This window comes from Furipterus horrens, unplaced genomic scaffold, assembly GCF_987537825.1.
Source record: "Furipterus horrens unplaced genomic scaffold, mFurHor1.1.pri manual_scaffold_2, whole genome shotgun sequence".
Lineage (NCBI taxonomy): Eukaryota > Metazoa > Chordata > Mammalia > Chiroptera > Furipteridae > Furipterus > Furipterus horrens.
This window is the reverse complement of record NW_028327172.1, coordinates 81,457,126-81,474,019: the sequence shown is the minus strand read 5'-3', so window position 1 is coordinate 81,474,019 and position 16,894 is coordinate 81,457,126. Positions and strand designations below refer to the sequence as shown.

The 16,894-nt window shown below is 39.3% G+C and overlaps 1 protein-coding gene across 1 annotated transcript in view; it reads right to left on the bottom strand.

Moving 5' to 3' along the window:
- The window catches only part of SIK2 (salt inducible kinase 2), a 129,035-nt gene that overhangs the window by 32,218 nt on the left and 79,923 nt on the right, over positions 1–16,894 (bottom strand). Inside the window, exon 4 of the mRNA XM_090265912.1 lies at positions 15,896–16,057. Coding sequence (XP_090122038.1) covers positions 15,896–16,057 — 162 coding nt within the window. The remainder of the gene's footprint in view (positions 1–15,895; positions 16,058–16,894) is intronic.

Sequence of the window (16,894 nt, the reverse complement as noted above, 5' to 3'; positions counted from 1 at the left end):
GAGCCTGTAGAAACAATATAACACACCAAAAGATATCAGGCATATATGCAGATGGCTTCTATAACTTTGCCACCAAAGCACTTATAAACATTGTAATCAATCATCTGATGTAACAGTTAAGGAAGACTCTGGAGTCAGGCAGATTTGGAATAAAATCCTGATTATCCACTTAGCTGTGTGATCTTGGGTAAATTGCTTAACTTCTTGAAGCCTTGGTTTCCTCACTTACAAAACAGGGGTAATAACTATGCTTCATAAAGTCACTGTGAGTAACTTACTGTATATTATGCCACTTCTTGGAAACAGATTATATATAATGCCTGAGCTACTCAATAGAATAGAAGAATAGCAATTCCTCTTATTGTTTTACTTATCTTTCTCCTCCAGCTCACTAAACTCCTTGAAAGAAGAGGAGGAAATGACATATGTCCAAACTCCCTGCACTTAGTATGCTGTCGACAGGTTTGTTGAATGACTATGTCGTCATCATCTCTTTTACACGTGTTTACTATATGTCAGAAATTTATCTAAGCTCTCTGAAGATGACTTCTTCTTAATAATCCTATTTGGTATCTTTATTTTAGGAGAAAGTGAGGGAAGAAAGTTAAGGACCTTGCTAGAGGTTATGCTAAGCTGTAGAACTAGAATAGAAACCAAGCCCTCACTATTAACCATCACCTTTATGTCCTTCTCTGGCACAGTGATATGTAGCTGTTTTGAGCAAGTTATGATGGTCAGGTTTAAGAAGTGGCAAGGGAAAGGCACTTAAAAAGAAAAGCCTTTTTATTTCTTCACAGGAATAAAAGCATACAGTAAAATGAAGGATGAACAACAGGGATGAAATATGAAAATGGCACAGCTTTGCAGGATTTGTTTCTTATCACCATTTATTCAAGTAAAACGCATTAATGTCATCCTACCAACCAAATAACAGCATTCTTTCATTAAACATTTGAGTGCATACATGTATCAACCATTGTGCAAATACAGAAGAGAGTCCAACCACCACCAAGGATGTTTAGACACTAGATTTTCATCTGGTTTTTGGACAGCATTGTGAAAACAATCACTTGGGTACTCATTCTTATTTATGCTAGACCCAGACTCAGCCTGGCCTTGCTGGAAAGGAAACATCCTTCTAGTTTAATTTCTTCTGTAATGCTCTGATCTGCAAGTTAATACCTAAAATGATGGCTGCTACATCCCTTAGGCATTTTGTTTCCTGTTTCTCTGTCATGAAATTGATGTCATGTAATGCTGAATTTACTTTGATATTATTTAACTTCTAATTTTGAAGTAATTTTAGGTTTACAGAAGAACTTCAACAATAAAAGAGAATTTCCCTGTGCCCTTTGCCCAGCTTCCTTTAATGCTAACATTTTACATAACGATAATAGAACAATTATCAAAACTAAGAAAATAGCATTGATTCAATACTATTAACAAAACCATAAATTTCACCAATTTCTCTTACTAACGTCCCTTTTCAGTTCAGGATTTCACAATGCATTTAGTTGTCACGTCTTCTCCAATTTCTAACAGTTCCTCAATCTTTCCTTCTATTTCATGACAATGAATAGTACAGGTCAGGTATACTGTAGGCTGTCCCTCACTTTGGGTTTAGCTGACGTTTTCTCATGATTAGATTTAGACTGTGAATTTTAGGGAAGAACATCACAGAGGTGAACTGCTCTTCTCTGTGCATAACATCAGAGGGTGCGGGCTAACCTTGATCTCCTAATTAAGATGATGTCTGTTAGGCTGCCCCATTGTAAAGTTATTATTTTTCCCTCTGTAATCAATATTTTAGAAAAATACATTGAGACTATTCATATTCTGTTGCTCCTTAAACTTTCACCCACTAATTTAAATTGTATTCATTTGATCTTGATTGCAGCAGTGATTACTGTGGTGTCCTAATGGTGAGTTCATGTGCCTGATTCCTTCTACACTTATTAATTACAATTCTTTAAGAAAGAGTTGTTGTCCCTTCTTCCCCTTTTATTTATTAAATCATTTACTTATTATTTATAACACTGTCATATTAATATTTGTCATGAATATTTATTTAATTATTTGGGCTGTAATTCAATACGATTGTTATATTGATATTTATTTTGATGCTCAAATAGTTCCACCTTTGGCCATTAGGAACTAATTCAGGATGGCTCCTGTATCCTTTCAAAATGCCCCATATTTTAAAAATTTCCTCTTATTTCAAGTATTGCCTTATTTTTTGACGCCAGAAGATGTTCCAGGTTCATTTTATATTTTCCCTGCCCCAGCCCTTAAATCAACCACTTTTCCAAAGGGGCCCTGATTCCTTTTACAGAGGAATTGTATTTAGAAACAAAGACTAGGACCTAGATGTGCTCATTACAACAGGAACGCCATTGCCTCTAAACCATGTCCGACAGTTAGGAAATATAAGCACTAATGCTAATGCACGTGTACATACATACTTATAATTATTTTTGTACCTAGCTATATGTATATGTATTTTAAAAAATCCTCCAGGTCATATTGATACTTTTCATACCAATCCAGCTTTCAATCTAGCATTATTTTGATACTATTTTTATTCCTACATTATTGAGTAACTCTGAAAAAAAAATTGAAAGTATAAATGAAGCAGGAACAAAGAAGTTAGGGAAAGTGCCCTCCAAGTGGAACGAGGAAGCAGGAATGGACATCATAAGGCTGATAAGCCACTAGGCGTTTTCACCAGTGCTCCCACCTCCAAACATGATCAAAGGGAAACAGTTTATGGTGGAACTTCCTGTGGTAGTTGGAGAAGTCAACAATAAGAATTGGTAAAACCAGGACTTCTAGTCAAGATGGAGGCATAGGTAGACATGCTTCACCTCCTTGTGCAACCACAGAAAGAATTACAACTAAATCTCAAAACAAATATCACCCACAACTGTCAGAAAATTGAACTGCATAGAAGTCTGACAACAAAGGATTTAAAGAAGCCACATGCATCCGGAGGGGTGGAGGGGTGGAGGGGCAGAGACATGGAGCCAGGGCGGAGAGTTGAGGAGACATGGGGTGGCACCAAGAGGTGGTGGAACAGGCAAGAGTGGTCCCACCCTCGCATGTGGTAGATAAAAACTGGGAGGGGTACTTTGGGAATGAGTGATCACTGCCCCAGGCCAGACCGCACAGCCCATGGTTCCAGTGCTAGGAGGGTAAATCCCCATAACTTCTGACTGTAAAAACCAGTGGGGGTTGGGGTGGCGGAAGAAACTGCCAGATTTTCAGGAAAGTCCACTTAAAGGGCGTGCACAATTTTAAAATGTATGCAAACCCACCCACTCTGGGATTCAAAACCAGGGCAATAGCTGAAAAGGCGCCAGTCTCATACAGGGAGTGAGTGAAGTGACTGTAAATGGGACGAGTGCCAGGCAAACCCCCACAAGCCAGGCAGCTGCACAGTTCCCTCTCCGAGCCATCCCCCCACACAGAGCCACAAAGCAGTAAAGCGGGTTTGTTCCACCCTGGTGATTACCTAAGGCTCCACCTCACACAATTTACAGGTGCCTTTTACAGGGAGTCAAAGCAGCTCCTCCTAATACACAGGGAGGCTGCTAATTTGAGGAGACAAAGAAATATTGCCTAAATGAAGGAACATAAAATAAAAAACAGAAAAAAGGAACTAAATGAAATGGAGATAGCCGACCTATCAGTTGAAGAGTTCAAAACACTGGTGATCTGGATGCTCAAAGAACTCATTGAGTACAGCAACAACATAAAGGAAGAAATGAAAGTTACGCTAAGTGAAATAAAGAAAAATCTACTCGGAACCAACAGTGAAGGGAAGGAAGCTGGGATTCAAATCAATGATTTGGAACATAAGGAAGAAATAAACTTTCAACCAGAGCAGAATGAAGAAACAAGAATGCAAAAAAAATGAGGAGAGAATAAGACTCTGGACATCTACAAATGTGTCAACACCTGAATCATAGGGGTGCCAGAAGGAGAAGAGGAAGAGCAAGGAATTGAAAACTTATTTGAAAAAATAATCAAAGAAAACTTCCCTAATTTGTCAAAGGAAACAGACATGCAAGTCCAGGAAGCACAGAGAATTCCAAACAAATTGGACCCAAAGAGACCCACACCAAGAGACATCATAACTAAAATGCCAAAGGTTAAAGATAAAGAAAATCTAAAAAGCAGCAATAGAAAAGCAGAGTTACCTACAAAGGAGTTACCATAAGACTATCAGCTGATTTCTCAAAAGAAAGTTTGCAGGCAAGAAGGGACTGGCAAGAAGTATTCAAAGTGATGAAAAGCAAGGATCTGCAACCAGGATTACTCTATCCAGCAAAGCTATCATTTAGGATGGAAAGTCAGATAAAGTGCTTCTCAGACAAGGTAAAGCTAAAGGAGTTCATCATCACCAAGCCCTTATTATATGAAATGTTAAAGGGACTTATTTAAGAAAAAGAAGACGATCAAAACTATGAACCTTAAAAAGGCAATAAATTCACAACTACCAACAACTGAGTCTAAAAACAAAACAAAACTAAGCAACAGAATAGGAGCAGCATCATAGGTATGGAGATCATTTGGAGGGTTATCACCTGGGAGGGGGAAGGGAGAGAATGTGGGAAAAGATTCAGGGATTAAAAAGCATAATTGGTAGGTACAAAATAGACAGGGGGATGTTAAGAATAGCATAGGAAATGGAGAAGCCAAAGAACTTATATGCACGACCCGTGGACATGAACTAAGGGGGGGTGGGCTGGAGGCAAGGCGGGTACTGGGTGGAGGGCGGCAAAAGGGAAAAAATTGGGACAACCATAATAACATAATCAATAAAATATACTTATAAAAAGAAAGAATTGGTAGAACCAGATCAATCCAAGATGGAGGAAAAATTCACAAAAAAATGACCCCAAAGCTCATTATAACATCATTATAATGAAAACTGACACTACAAGTAGGAGGGGGTGTTGAGGTGATGAATGCCGTGACATTTCCTGATTGAACCATATGAGGAATAAGACCCCTTCCCAACGAGAAGGTGGAGACAGAATTTGGTACCACTAAGTTTGGGAACAACCAACCCACTATGGAAGCACAAAATCCCAAGAACTAACTGGCTGTGGAACACACTTCACTCACAAGTTTTGACTGTGGTCCACTCGCACATGTACTTCCACTTTTCACAGTGGTTCCCTGTGAGACTTGCAACCATAGGAGTAGTGGGCAGAGGCTGCTTGTCCTGAGCTCACCCCCTAATCCTGTCTCCAGGAACCTGTGTCCTGGACTCTTTCTCTGAACTTAAGTAAAACTCGCTTTTGTTTCCACCCAGACTCTGATCTTGAATTCTTTCTTGCATGAAGTCAAGAACCTGCAGGTCATGGAGTGCTTAGAGACCCCATGTCAGGTCTGCTTGGTTACATAAAGATGTTTCTTTCCTCTGTCCTGGCCAGTGTGACTCAGTTGATTGGAGTGTCCTCCTGAAAACCAAAGGGTCGTGGGTTTGATTCCTGGTCAGGGCACATGCCAAGGTTGTAGGTTTGGTCCCCAGTTGGGGTATATGTGAGATGCAACCAACTGGTGTTTCTCTATCAAATCAATGTCTCTCTCTCTCTCTCTCTCTCTCTCTCTCTCTCTCTCTCTCTCTCTCTCTCTCTCCCTCCCTCCTTCCCTTCCCCTCTCTAAGCATGTCCTCCAGTAAGGATAAAAAAATAAAAGCTTCTTTCCTCTGCAGTAATTTGTTATTTGGGTGAGAGTACGTTTGAACTCTCCCTCATAGTGTTACCAATAGCCAGTCTGTCCAGAGCCCAGGCAGTCTCCCCCACTGCCCAAGATGACAGCAGGGTGGAGGTTCTTAAACTGAGAGCATAGGAAGCTACAAATATTAATAGATAGGGCGTCAGCATGAAAAGCTAGCAAGATAATTGGAGAGAGAAAAAAAGTCCTTTCCCCACTCCATACCAGATTGTGGAGTGGGACCAGGGAAAGATGGCTTGTGCACCATAGAAGTCAAAATGGCAGAGGGAGGTGCTGGATCAAAGAAGCCACCCAAAGCATATGAAAGAATCGGAAGTTGATTGGTCACTTTGAGAAAGCATCTGGCCCATCCCACACCCAAGCTAATATAATTACAGGGTAATAAAGAGGCTCATGACCCTCTGGCTGGTGACCTGCACTCCCACCATGGCCTTGTCTGTTCTATCCATGGGCCATGTGGCCTTAGTAGCCATGTAGCCCATGGCCTCCAGGAGGAAGCCTCTCTCTCTCTCCACCTCCTCCAGCTGGGGATGCACTCAGCAGTGCATTAGCACGCTCTCCCAGCAGTACCCAACCTTGCAGCCCTAGCAGCCCATGGGCCTGTGGGCTCCACACGCAGGATCAGGGAGGGAGCCTGAATTGAACAGCAGCCAGGAATAAGCTAAACTACCTGGATAGGGGCGATTATGATTGCTTACCAGCCACCTGCAGGCTCCTAAGGACTGTACTTTTAAATGGAGCAGAAATTCTGGACACTGGCTTTTGTCTTGGTCTTGCTGAGGACAGCTGGACTTTCCTTATGGCAGAAAGAAGCTTTGAACGGGAATCTACCATTCTCCTAGGTCGTGCAGAACCTGAATAAAACCTCTTTACTTTTGCACCACTATCTGCCTCATCAGTTTGGCTTCTGTGGTGACAGGCAGCTGAACCTCTGTTTTTGTTTGGTTACAATATTGTACCTTGAATTTGTCAGATCAACCATGATTTAAAACATTTCTTGAACATAGAAGGAAAAAGAGACATCTTCTAAAAAAATCTTTTAGCATCTCAATTTTAAGAAAATTCAATCTGAAGCCATAAGTTTTAGAAACAAAGTGACAACTAGTCCTTCAACATGGTCTAATAAAATCCAAAAACATAATGTCATCCCTACTTTGGGTTAAGCATTACACACTCGGCATTTCTGCATTTATTATCTCATGTAACCATAATGACAGCCCTGTGAGGTATAACAGTCCTCACCTTACAAAGGGGGAAACTGAAGTTCAAAGTGGTTAACTGACTTGCCCAAGTGTCTTTAGCTCCAAGTGGCTTAGACAGTATTCAAATACAGCTCTTTGAACTCCAAGCCAGGTGTTCTTTTTCACTGTATCACAGATGTTCCAAGAATACCACAAGCCCAAGAAATTTAATCTAACTTTAAATTGGAAGGAAGGCTGTCATAAAGCCAGGAAAAGTCCTTTACATCAAATAGAGAGATTTTCTAATTTACCCCTCGGCCAGCAGACCTTGACAAGTGAGCGCTTTCTCTTCTTTACACTATTAGATGCTGTGTAAACAGTACCCTAATAAGCAAATGGGAATAATTAAGATGTATACAAAGTAAATCTCAGAAATATATACTGATATTCACTTTAGGAATCTATATTCATTTTAAGAATGCATGATGTGTTAAACAGACATATCTTGTCATTTTCATGTGAAGATGATCCATGCTCCCCAGCCCTATGACACTAAGTCATGTACTCCAAGGTCCTACTCTAACAATAATTTTGAGATTTTCTTATATTGCCATATTTGCTGTGTTTCTGTGTGACCTAAAATGTTTATAAAAGAGACGGTTTGGGGTAGAGTATTTAACAACAAAAAAGATAAATTACTGTTGACTGACTCTCACGGAAAGTTAAATCTCAAAAGTTGAATCCCCTAGGACTTCTGGCCAAGATGGAGGCCTAGACTTACATGCTCTGTCTCCCTCCACAATTAAGAAGGAATACAACTACAGCAGTCCCTCACTGATCGCGGGTATTACGTTCTAGACCCCCTCGTGACAGGTGAAAATCTGCCAAGTAGAAACTTTACATTTATTTTAGTATTTATATATAATTTAAGGCTTTATAAACCCTTCCCACACATTTATAAACCATTCCCAGTCCCTTATTAACCTTTCCCACTCCCTTATTAACCTTTTCCACATTTTTATAAACACTACTTATGTTCTTAAAACATATTCTACACTCTTAAACCTATGTAACTTTAACATACGTATATAGTACTGCGAAATCCTGCAATATAGCGAAAAATCCGTGATAAATAATTAAATATAATATTTTTAAAAATCCCGTGATACAGTGAGGCCATGATAAGTGAACCACGATATAGAGAGGAACTACTGTACCACAAAACCAGAAATAACCAGAAGTTCCAGAAAATAAAGCTACATGGAAGTCCAACATATGAAGTTATAAAAAAGTGGCGCTAGTCCAGACGGGTAGGAGGCGCGAAGCTGAGGCAGAGAGGTCAAGCTGTGCTGGCAGCTGCAGCTGCAGCTGCAGCAACGGCGGCGGGTCAGCAGTAAGCAGACACCTGTATTTAAGGGCAGGTAAGAAGCGCCTGGGGAGCACCCCCAGCTGCAGGCCAGACCCATCAGCTCACGATTCCAATGCTGGGGAAGGCAGACTCCCATTGCCTTGGACTGTGAGGGCTGGAGGGGGTGGGGACGGAGGAGGAGGCTCCTGGTCTCTCAGTGGAGAGTGAATGGCAGGAATCCATCTTGGACCCCTGCCCCCACACAAAATGCCACAGTGTGGTGAGAAGGGTCGCTCCTTAGTGACGAGTGCACAGGGCACTGCCCCCTATAGCGTAGGAGCTGTGACAGCCCCACCCAGGAAGCAAAGGTAAACACAAAACTGTCAGGATGACACAGATTATGATAGAGATCCCAGCGACGCAGCTGACTAGTCAGCAAATATCTAATCTAACGAAGCAGCAGATAGGAAATCTTTCTGAGGCACACTTCAGAGCTTTGGTTATGCAAATGCTTACAGACCTAACAGCAAATCTTAAACAAGACAGGGAAGGAATGAAGACTAGTATTACTGAAATGAATGAAAACACATACGAAACTAGTGGAGAGGAAAAGAAAACCAGGGATCAAATTAACAAATCGGAACATAGGGAAGGAACAGTCAACCAGTGCAGAAAGAGAAAACAAAAAGTGAGGAAAATGAGAGGCTCAGAAACCTATGGGAAAGCTCTAAGTGGGCCAATATCCAAATCGCAGGGTTGTCAGAAGGTGAAGAAGAATAACAAGAAATTGAAAAATTATGTGAAAAAATAATGAAGCAGAACTTCCCTAACTTGGGGAAGGAAATAGACTTACAGGTCCAGGAAGTACAGAGAGTTCCAAAAAAACAGGACCCAGGGAGAACCACACCAAGACACATTATAATCAAAATGTCAAAAATTAAAGATAAAAGAGAGAATCTTAAAAGCAGCAGGAGAGAAGAAAAGAATTACGTACAAAGGGGTCCCAATAAGACTATCAGCTGATTTCTCAAAAGAAACTCTGCAGGCAAGAAGGGACTGGCAAGAAATATTCAAAGTAATGAAAAGCAAAAACCTACCACCACGATTACTCTATCCAGTGAAGCTGTCATTCAGAATAGAAGGGCAGAGAAAGTGCTTCCAGGACAAAGTAAAACTGAAGGAGTTCATCAGATCCAAACCACTATTATATGAAATGTTAAAGGGACTTGTTTAGGAGAAAGAGGATCAAAACTATGAACATTAAAATGAAAACTGTATCACAAGAACCAACAACAGAAGCTAAGGAATTGAAACAAAGGCAATCTAAGTAGGCAACAAGAGTGGAAAAAGAACTATAGGCATGGGGAATATTACGGGGGGAGGTCAGCAGGGAGGGGGAAAGGGGGAATGGGAGGGAGATGGTATAGGAATTAAGAAGCATAGTAGGAGGGAGTGGAGTAGACAGGAAGATGTTGAGAAGAACTATATGCACAACCAATGGGCATGGACTAAGGTGGGGGGGCAACTGGAGGGAGGGTGGTCACTGGGTGGAGGAGAACAAAGGGAAAAGAAATTGGGACAACTGTAATAGCATAATCAATAAAGCATATTAAAAAAAAAAGTTGAATCCTCTAATTACCTCCTATCTAACTAGTAACAGACCATGAACATATTTGAAAACAGTGTTAGAACTGCTATTATTGTTTTCTGTTTTATATTTTGAAAGTGACTGATTAACCTGTATCTTCTTGATAACAAAAACCAATTATCATTAGTGTTACCATTAAATTACACAAATTATCCTCATACAGAGGGAAATAAGTTGCTTCCGATGCTTACTGTCTGATGGAAATCAAGCATATTAAGAGAATTCTGTGTCGTGTGTTGGGAGTAAAACAGATCAAACATTAGGGTGCATACAAACCACCTGGGGAATCTGCTAAAATGCAGATTCTGATGCAGTAAGTCTAGAGTTGGGCTTGAGATTCTGTATTTCTTTCTTTTCTTTTAAGATTTTTAAAATTTATTTTTAGAGAGAGGGGATGGGTGGGAGAAAGAAAGGGACAGAAACATTCATGTGAGAGAGGAACATCAATCAGTTGCCTCTTGCATGTGTCCCGACTGGGGACCAAACCTGCAACCCAGGAATGTGCTCTGACTGGGAGTTGAACTGGTGACCTTTCACTTTGCAGGTCGACACTCCAACCAACTGAGCCACACTGGTCAGGGTGAGATTTTGCATTTCTACCAAGCTCTAAAGTGATGGTTATGCTGCCAGTCCCCAGACCACACTTTGAGTAGCCAGGAAATAGAGAATAAAACAGAGGCTGTGAGAAAGAGATGGAGTATGTTAAACAGCTTGTCACTGTTTATTGCTGCAAAATGATTATAATTACTAAATACTTTCTGAATTTTTAATTAATGACAGAAAGATCAATTAGAAGAAGTCATTAGGTAAACTAAGTCATTTTTTAGAAAAGAAAAAAGCAAACAAAACATTGAAAACTAGTCTTTCAAGCTAAAAGGTAAACAATTTCTAGGAATGAACAAAACCAAGGCAATTTTTAAACTCCAGCAGCGTGTTATACGGTTTAATTTATAATTTAAAAAGTGCTCCTACAGAGCAGCAGATGGTTTTAGGGTTAAATTATCCTTGTTTCTAAAATTACCAGTAGAATTCAGATATGTAGCCTCACTGAAGAGTTACACTTCTTTTGTAATTATTATAACAGACGTGAAGAAGACAATTATGAGGAAATGAAAGGTAGGCAAGTGGTAGAGTTGAAGCTGACCCACCAGCCAACACTGACATCAATGCACTTTGTTGCCAACCAGCAAGAAAAGGCCAGCTTCACAGTCCACTTCCAAACATCAGTCACTTCCTCCCTACCTGACAGGAGGGCACAAAAACAATCAACACAGCAGAGATAAAATGTGATCTTGCTGACCAGTATGAGACATCTATTTGTCCAATGAGAATTCAGTGAGCTAAGAAGCAAATAAATCATCTTACTTAGCCTAAATGGAGTTATGAGGCAGAGACAGGGGGTGGGGGATGGGTGGGTAACAAAACAAAATAAAACAAAACCCTCTAAGCTCTCTTCCATATTTTAGGCTTAATGTGCTGCTAAGGCTAAGTAGGCTTGAAGGATAAAAACAAGGTCTCATCGTATTTGCTGAGGCAAAGCTGTTTTTTTCACATTTTACCTAACACTAGTGGCAAGAGGATAACAAATGGAAGGCTTCTAATAAATATTTTACCAATGAAATCTGTCTCAAGCTCCCCAACTCTTCTTTGGTTCAGGGTCCAAAACTGGAATTTTATATACAGAAACCTGTCTCAAGGTCTTTTTAGTGAGCAGGATAATTGTTAGAAGCAATAATGGGAGATGATGGGCCACTCAGAAATCATGGGTCAACTCAGAAAGGATGCATAGGTTTTTTTGGCTAAATACAAGGGACTTGGGATGCACAGGTCAGATTCATGAGACTCATTACATATTACTAATTACACTGAAGTTCCCTCAGGAAAAAAAATTAATTTGCATCAAGCAGATATAATTTAGAATTTAAATGATAAACTTTCCTTGTTCCTCTGGGATTTGTATTAACAGGACTTTAAGGACTTGGTAATAAAAAAACAAACAAACAAACAAAAAAACATGGTGCAGGGGTTATATAGCTATCAAAAATTTCAAGATTTGTTTTCACATGGAATCAATTATACATTGACTACAAATAATAGCTACTTTAATCGAGTGTTACATGGTTCCAATAACAATTTATTTAACATTTAAATAACACTATGTATCAGGCGCTGTTCTAAGTATTTTACAAATATTAACCAGTAACCACTGTAAGATATGAACTTCTATTATTCCCTCCTTACAGATAAGGAAACTGAGGACAGAGAGGTTAGGTAATGTGTCCAAGGTTATGCAGCAAGTGAGTGCCAGAGCCAGGATCCAAACCCAGATGGCCTGGCTCTACAGCCCATACTGCTACCTTCACTAATCCCTACAATGTAACTAAAGAATATAGTAATCGCTGCCTAACAAATACAGAAACCTAGGCTCAGTGAGGTTAAATAATTAGCCCAAGATCGCACAGCCAGGATTTGCATCTGTACTGTCTGATATCAAATTCCACATTCTTTGTGTGAAGCCTTGCTTGAACTGTGGTATCTGTGAAAACTTCCTCTAAATAATTCATAATTTTTATCCTTATCTAAGTATTTATTGTAAGTACCTCAGATTAGAAAAATTAAAGAATAAAACTAAATGCTCTTTACCTGTTTATAGCAAAAATAGCTAGGAGGAAATAGTACTGCATTTGCTAATACTAATGAAAGCCAATATTTCTTCGTATTCTGCCTTACTCCGAATGTCCTCTTGTATTCTGCAAAGGCTGGAGGTCTCATAGTTGAGGCAATGAGCACACACAGGTGTGGATGAGTGTATGGCTCATCAGTGTCTGACATCTTTACGCACTGGAGGAGAATGAATTAAGACGCTGATTTCAAAGCCACATTTCTGTATTTATTAAAATAAACTGTCATTTTCTGTTTTCTAAACAGAGACATTTTAATTTAAACCAAGTTTTGGTTTGCAAGAATGAAATTTCAACATATAAGATGGCCCACTTAGCAATTAAAAAGATCGTAAGTAGAATAAACAGAGAAAGTATAATTTAAGGGAATAATTTTATATTTTACTCTGGGTTCTTGCAATTTTTCCATGTAGCCCCATCTTTCCTAGTTGTGCTCAGATTTCTTAAATTCAGGAAGAATCCTATGAAATCAGAAGATGATGTTTTTAAAGGAAAGCAGGGCCATAAAAATGTTATAAAATCTATGGATACAAATAAATATCCTGGAGAAATTCTTAGATGTGTTGTTCCTGGAACACATCTAAGCTCTTGGTGGCAGGAGAACCCTTCCTGGTCTGGCTCTGCCTGTCTTTGCAGGCTCTCTTCCTATCATTCCTCATCTGCACCTACATCCCACCAGCTCTGCTCTGTAGTTTCCCTTCATCCTGAGTTTTCTGGCCTGCCTGCCTTTGTACATCTGCTCAGAACTGCCATCCATACCTCACCCGCTCAATCCATTCTCCCCCTATTGCACCACAAATGCTTTCTTCTTAAGCAAGTCTTAGCCAATAATTTCTTCCAGGCAGAGTCAGTCTTTCTTCTAGCCTTTACAGCAGTTACCTTTTTGTGTTGTATTTACTCAAAGGCCTGGTTCTGGATTAATTCCTTGAGGTGACAGCAGAGTTGAGCTTTCCTGTATTGCCGTTGTTTTGTCTTGAAATATTTGCATCTCCAGGACTTAGTTTAGGAGCACAGTAGATGCTTAATAAACATTTACTAAAATTTGGGTAAATGGTGGGGAGGATGACAGAAAAGAAATGTGTGCAAGAAGGCATTTGCATGATTTATGTACACTGGGTGTGTGTGTACATGTGCCTATACTTGTGAGGTATAAAATAAAGAACACTAAATGTATAAATACAGAATGTTGGGACCTAAAATGCGGTTAGTGAATACGCCCTGATGGATAACTGACAATGCTTGGAAATTGCAACATGGTGTAGTGGAAAAAACACAGACCCTGTCAGAGAGACCTAGGTTTGAATTCCAGGGTCTGTTACTTATTATCTGAGTTACCTTAGCAAGTTATTTAATCTTTTTGTATTTCAGTTTTCTCATCTAAAAACTGGCTAGAGCTAAGCAGCTCCTAGGGTTGCTGTGAAGATTAAATGATACAAGTGCCTAAATGTTAACTGTTACACTGTCTAACCAGAGAGAACAACTTTATGTCTCGGACATTTAACCTGTCCTCTAGATAAAAATGAGAAGGACTTGCAGTTTAGATATTCAAAGACAAAAATAAAAAACAAACAAAAAACTAGACATCTCATAATGACATCAGAAATACCGAGTTTACCTACCCATATTATAGTAGACATATTATAGTCAGGAAACACTGAGTATATTTTGTTTACGAGTTTCTTTAGTTCTACTTGGACATTTTCTTTTGAGAAGTTAGTGACAGAACACTTTGTAATTCCCAGAGCATATACCTCCTGAAAACACTCCCAAAACTCCTCTGAGGCATTGTTTTGTGAATTTTTTCTTTCGGTGATAAATGAATGCAAAGGTGAAGCAGTGGTTTCCCTTCTTTCTAAAGAGTTAAGGACTTCAAAAATCAAGAGTGTTCTTTGAAGAGAGCAATTTTGGGGCAGCAGATGTTTTCAAAGAGAAGTACACAAAAATTCCAGCGACATGCATTACAGAAGGTTGGCAAAAGGAGTGAAATGAATGAAACCGAAGGAAGGGGCCAGAAGAAGGAATAAAAACCCACAAATGGGAGAAATGAACACACATGAGAAACTATGGAAACACTAACAAAGTGGCTTGCGTTTTCAAAACAGAAATGACAAATCAATATAAATCTTTATATATATAAAATGGGAATTTAACAAATTAACTTTGTTTTATTAAACACTTTGTCTTATTCAGGCAATCCTGAATCCATTACCTCCCTGTAACATATGCAACATTGGCATTTCAGTTTAATTGTTGAAATTAAAGTAAATAAAAGTTAAAGTAAAGAAGGTAAAAATTAATTATTTATTTTCCTTAAAATGCTCAGGACAGAAACTAATGGGAAATGGCATAGACATAAACCAGTTATATGAACAATCAGAGGCTTTCTTTTTCCCCTAGAGGCTTTTAACTTACATTTTATACTCCAATGAGTTGTTTTCTCCCTAAACTTTCTCCAGTGAATATCTAACTTATCTAGTCAACCACTCTGTTCCCTTTTCTTAATCCTAGAACAAAATACCAGCATCTGCAATCTGTTAAACTTCTGCTTCAGTCCCCTTACCTTCTTCAAAACTGCAACCAAAATAACCCCCACTCTGTCCAACACTTTTAACGTCTATTGCTGCTGTTCTAGTTCAGACCCGCATTTTCTTAATTGGACTACTGCATTCGATGCCTCATTAATCTTCCTGTCTTTAGTCTTATCCACATCTCCCACCTATCTTTGCTGCCAGAGAGACACATCTTTCTAACATGTAAATCTCAATTGTCATCCCAACTCCACTTCACCCCTGTCCCCACCCTAAAATTTTCAATAGGTGAGACTTCTAATGACCTGCAGAATAAACTCCAAAATCTTTTTCATGGCACTTGAGACCCTTCATACTCTGATCTTTGCCTATCTGTTTCTCCTGTATCATTCTACATTCCTCCTTTTTCTTTTTCCTGTCTGTAACCTCAGTGCAGCCACCAAGCCAAAATTAGGAGCAGGGTATAGTGCACTGCTGCTCTAGAACCACCAGTCCCTGTCCTCCAGCAGAGCCCCACAAATGGACCTGGACACAAATCAGACTGAAGATACAAATGAGACACCAGCTGTAGCCCTGCCCCTCTGTATGTTAATAATGAACTGATTTCCCTTCTAAGGAAATGAATAAAATACACTTGTTTTTGGAGAAAGCTTGACGTAATCAGTAGAAATGCACCCAGATCTCTGCCTCTACTTCTGTTTCTGCATAAACCCAGCAGAATGGCTCACAACTGATGATGTCAGAGCCAGCTGTGTCCCAGTTACCTGCTATTTTGATATTCATGTTGTTATCCAGCAGGAGATTTTCAGCCTTCAGGTCACGGTGCACAATCTTCCGACCATGACAGTAATCAACAGCAGACAGGATTTGCCAGAATTTTCGCCTGGCCTCAGACTCATTCAACCGGCCGTGATTAGCAAGATAGTCTGTAAAAGAAGAGAGAATTTAGAATATTTACCAAAATAGAATGACCCCACTAGTAGGATTCAGAATTTTTTTTTCTCACAAAGCTTTTATAATGACTAAAGGTTAGTGTTCAAATAACATGCTGTTTTCCAAGTTTCTTGCCTTGAGAAAAGTAATTCCAATCCTATTTCTCTGGAGTCCAGAAAAACAGATTCCAAGACCAGACAATAGCAAGTGGCATAATATTCACAGTAGAATTCAAAATGTCTTTTATGCCCAAGCTCTCCCTCTGTTCTTTTTTTGAAAAATTTACTGAATATTGAATATTCCCAACCACATTTAAAAAATAAAATTTATGTATAACAAAGAACGTGAATCAATTCTCTGACACCCCATCAGACAAGGGTTATCTTTCTTTTAAAAAATGAGATACAGTGGTTCCTGGAAGTAGCTTAAATAATTCACACCCTGTTCTCTTAATCAAAGGAGCAGTTCAGATCTACCCAAGAATATGGAGACTTGTTCTTGAAACCAAGCACTCTTATGATAGACAATGTTCTCTAAAAAATATACTTTGCAAGATCCCTTAGCTAACTTTGTTGAATATTATAGTCTCTATTAAAGCAGTTTACCTGAAAATTAACGCTGCATGTTTATATAATTTTAATAGAATTAAATATTCAACTCGCACAAGTTTCCCACGAAGATTTTAAAGGCCTTTAAAATGATCTTTTGAGGGAAAGAAGGGCAACATAAATCATGACAGGCTTTGCTAGTTAATTATTTTCCCAAGTAAGGAAGTGTATGGGTGAATCAATAATCATAGTCACCTTCACACATTTTCTGCTCTAGGCTAT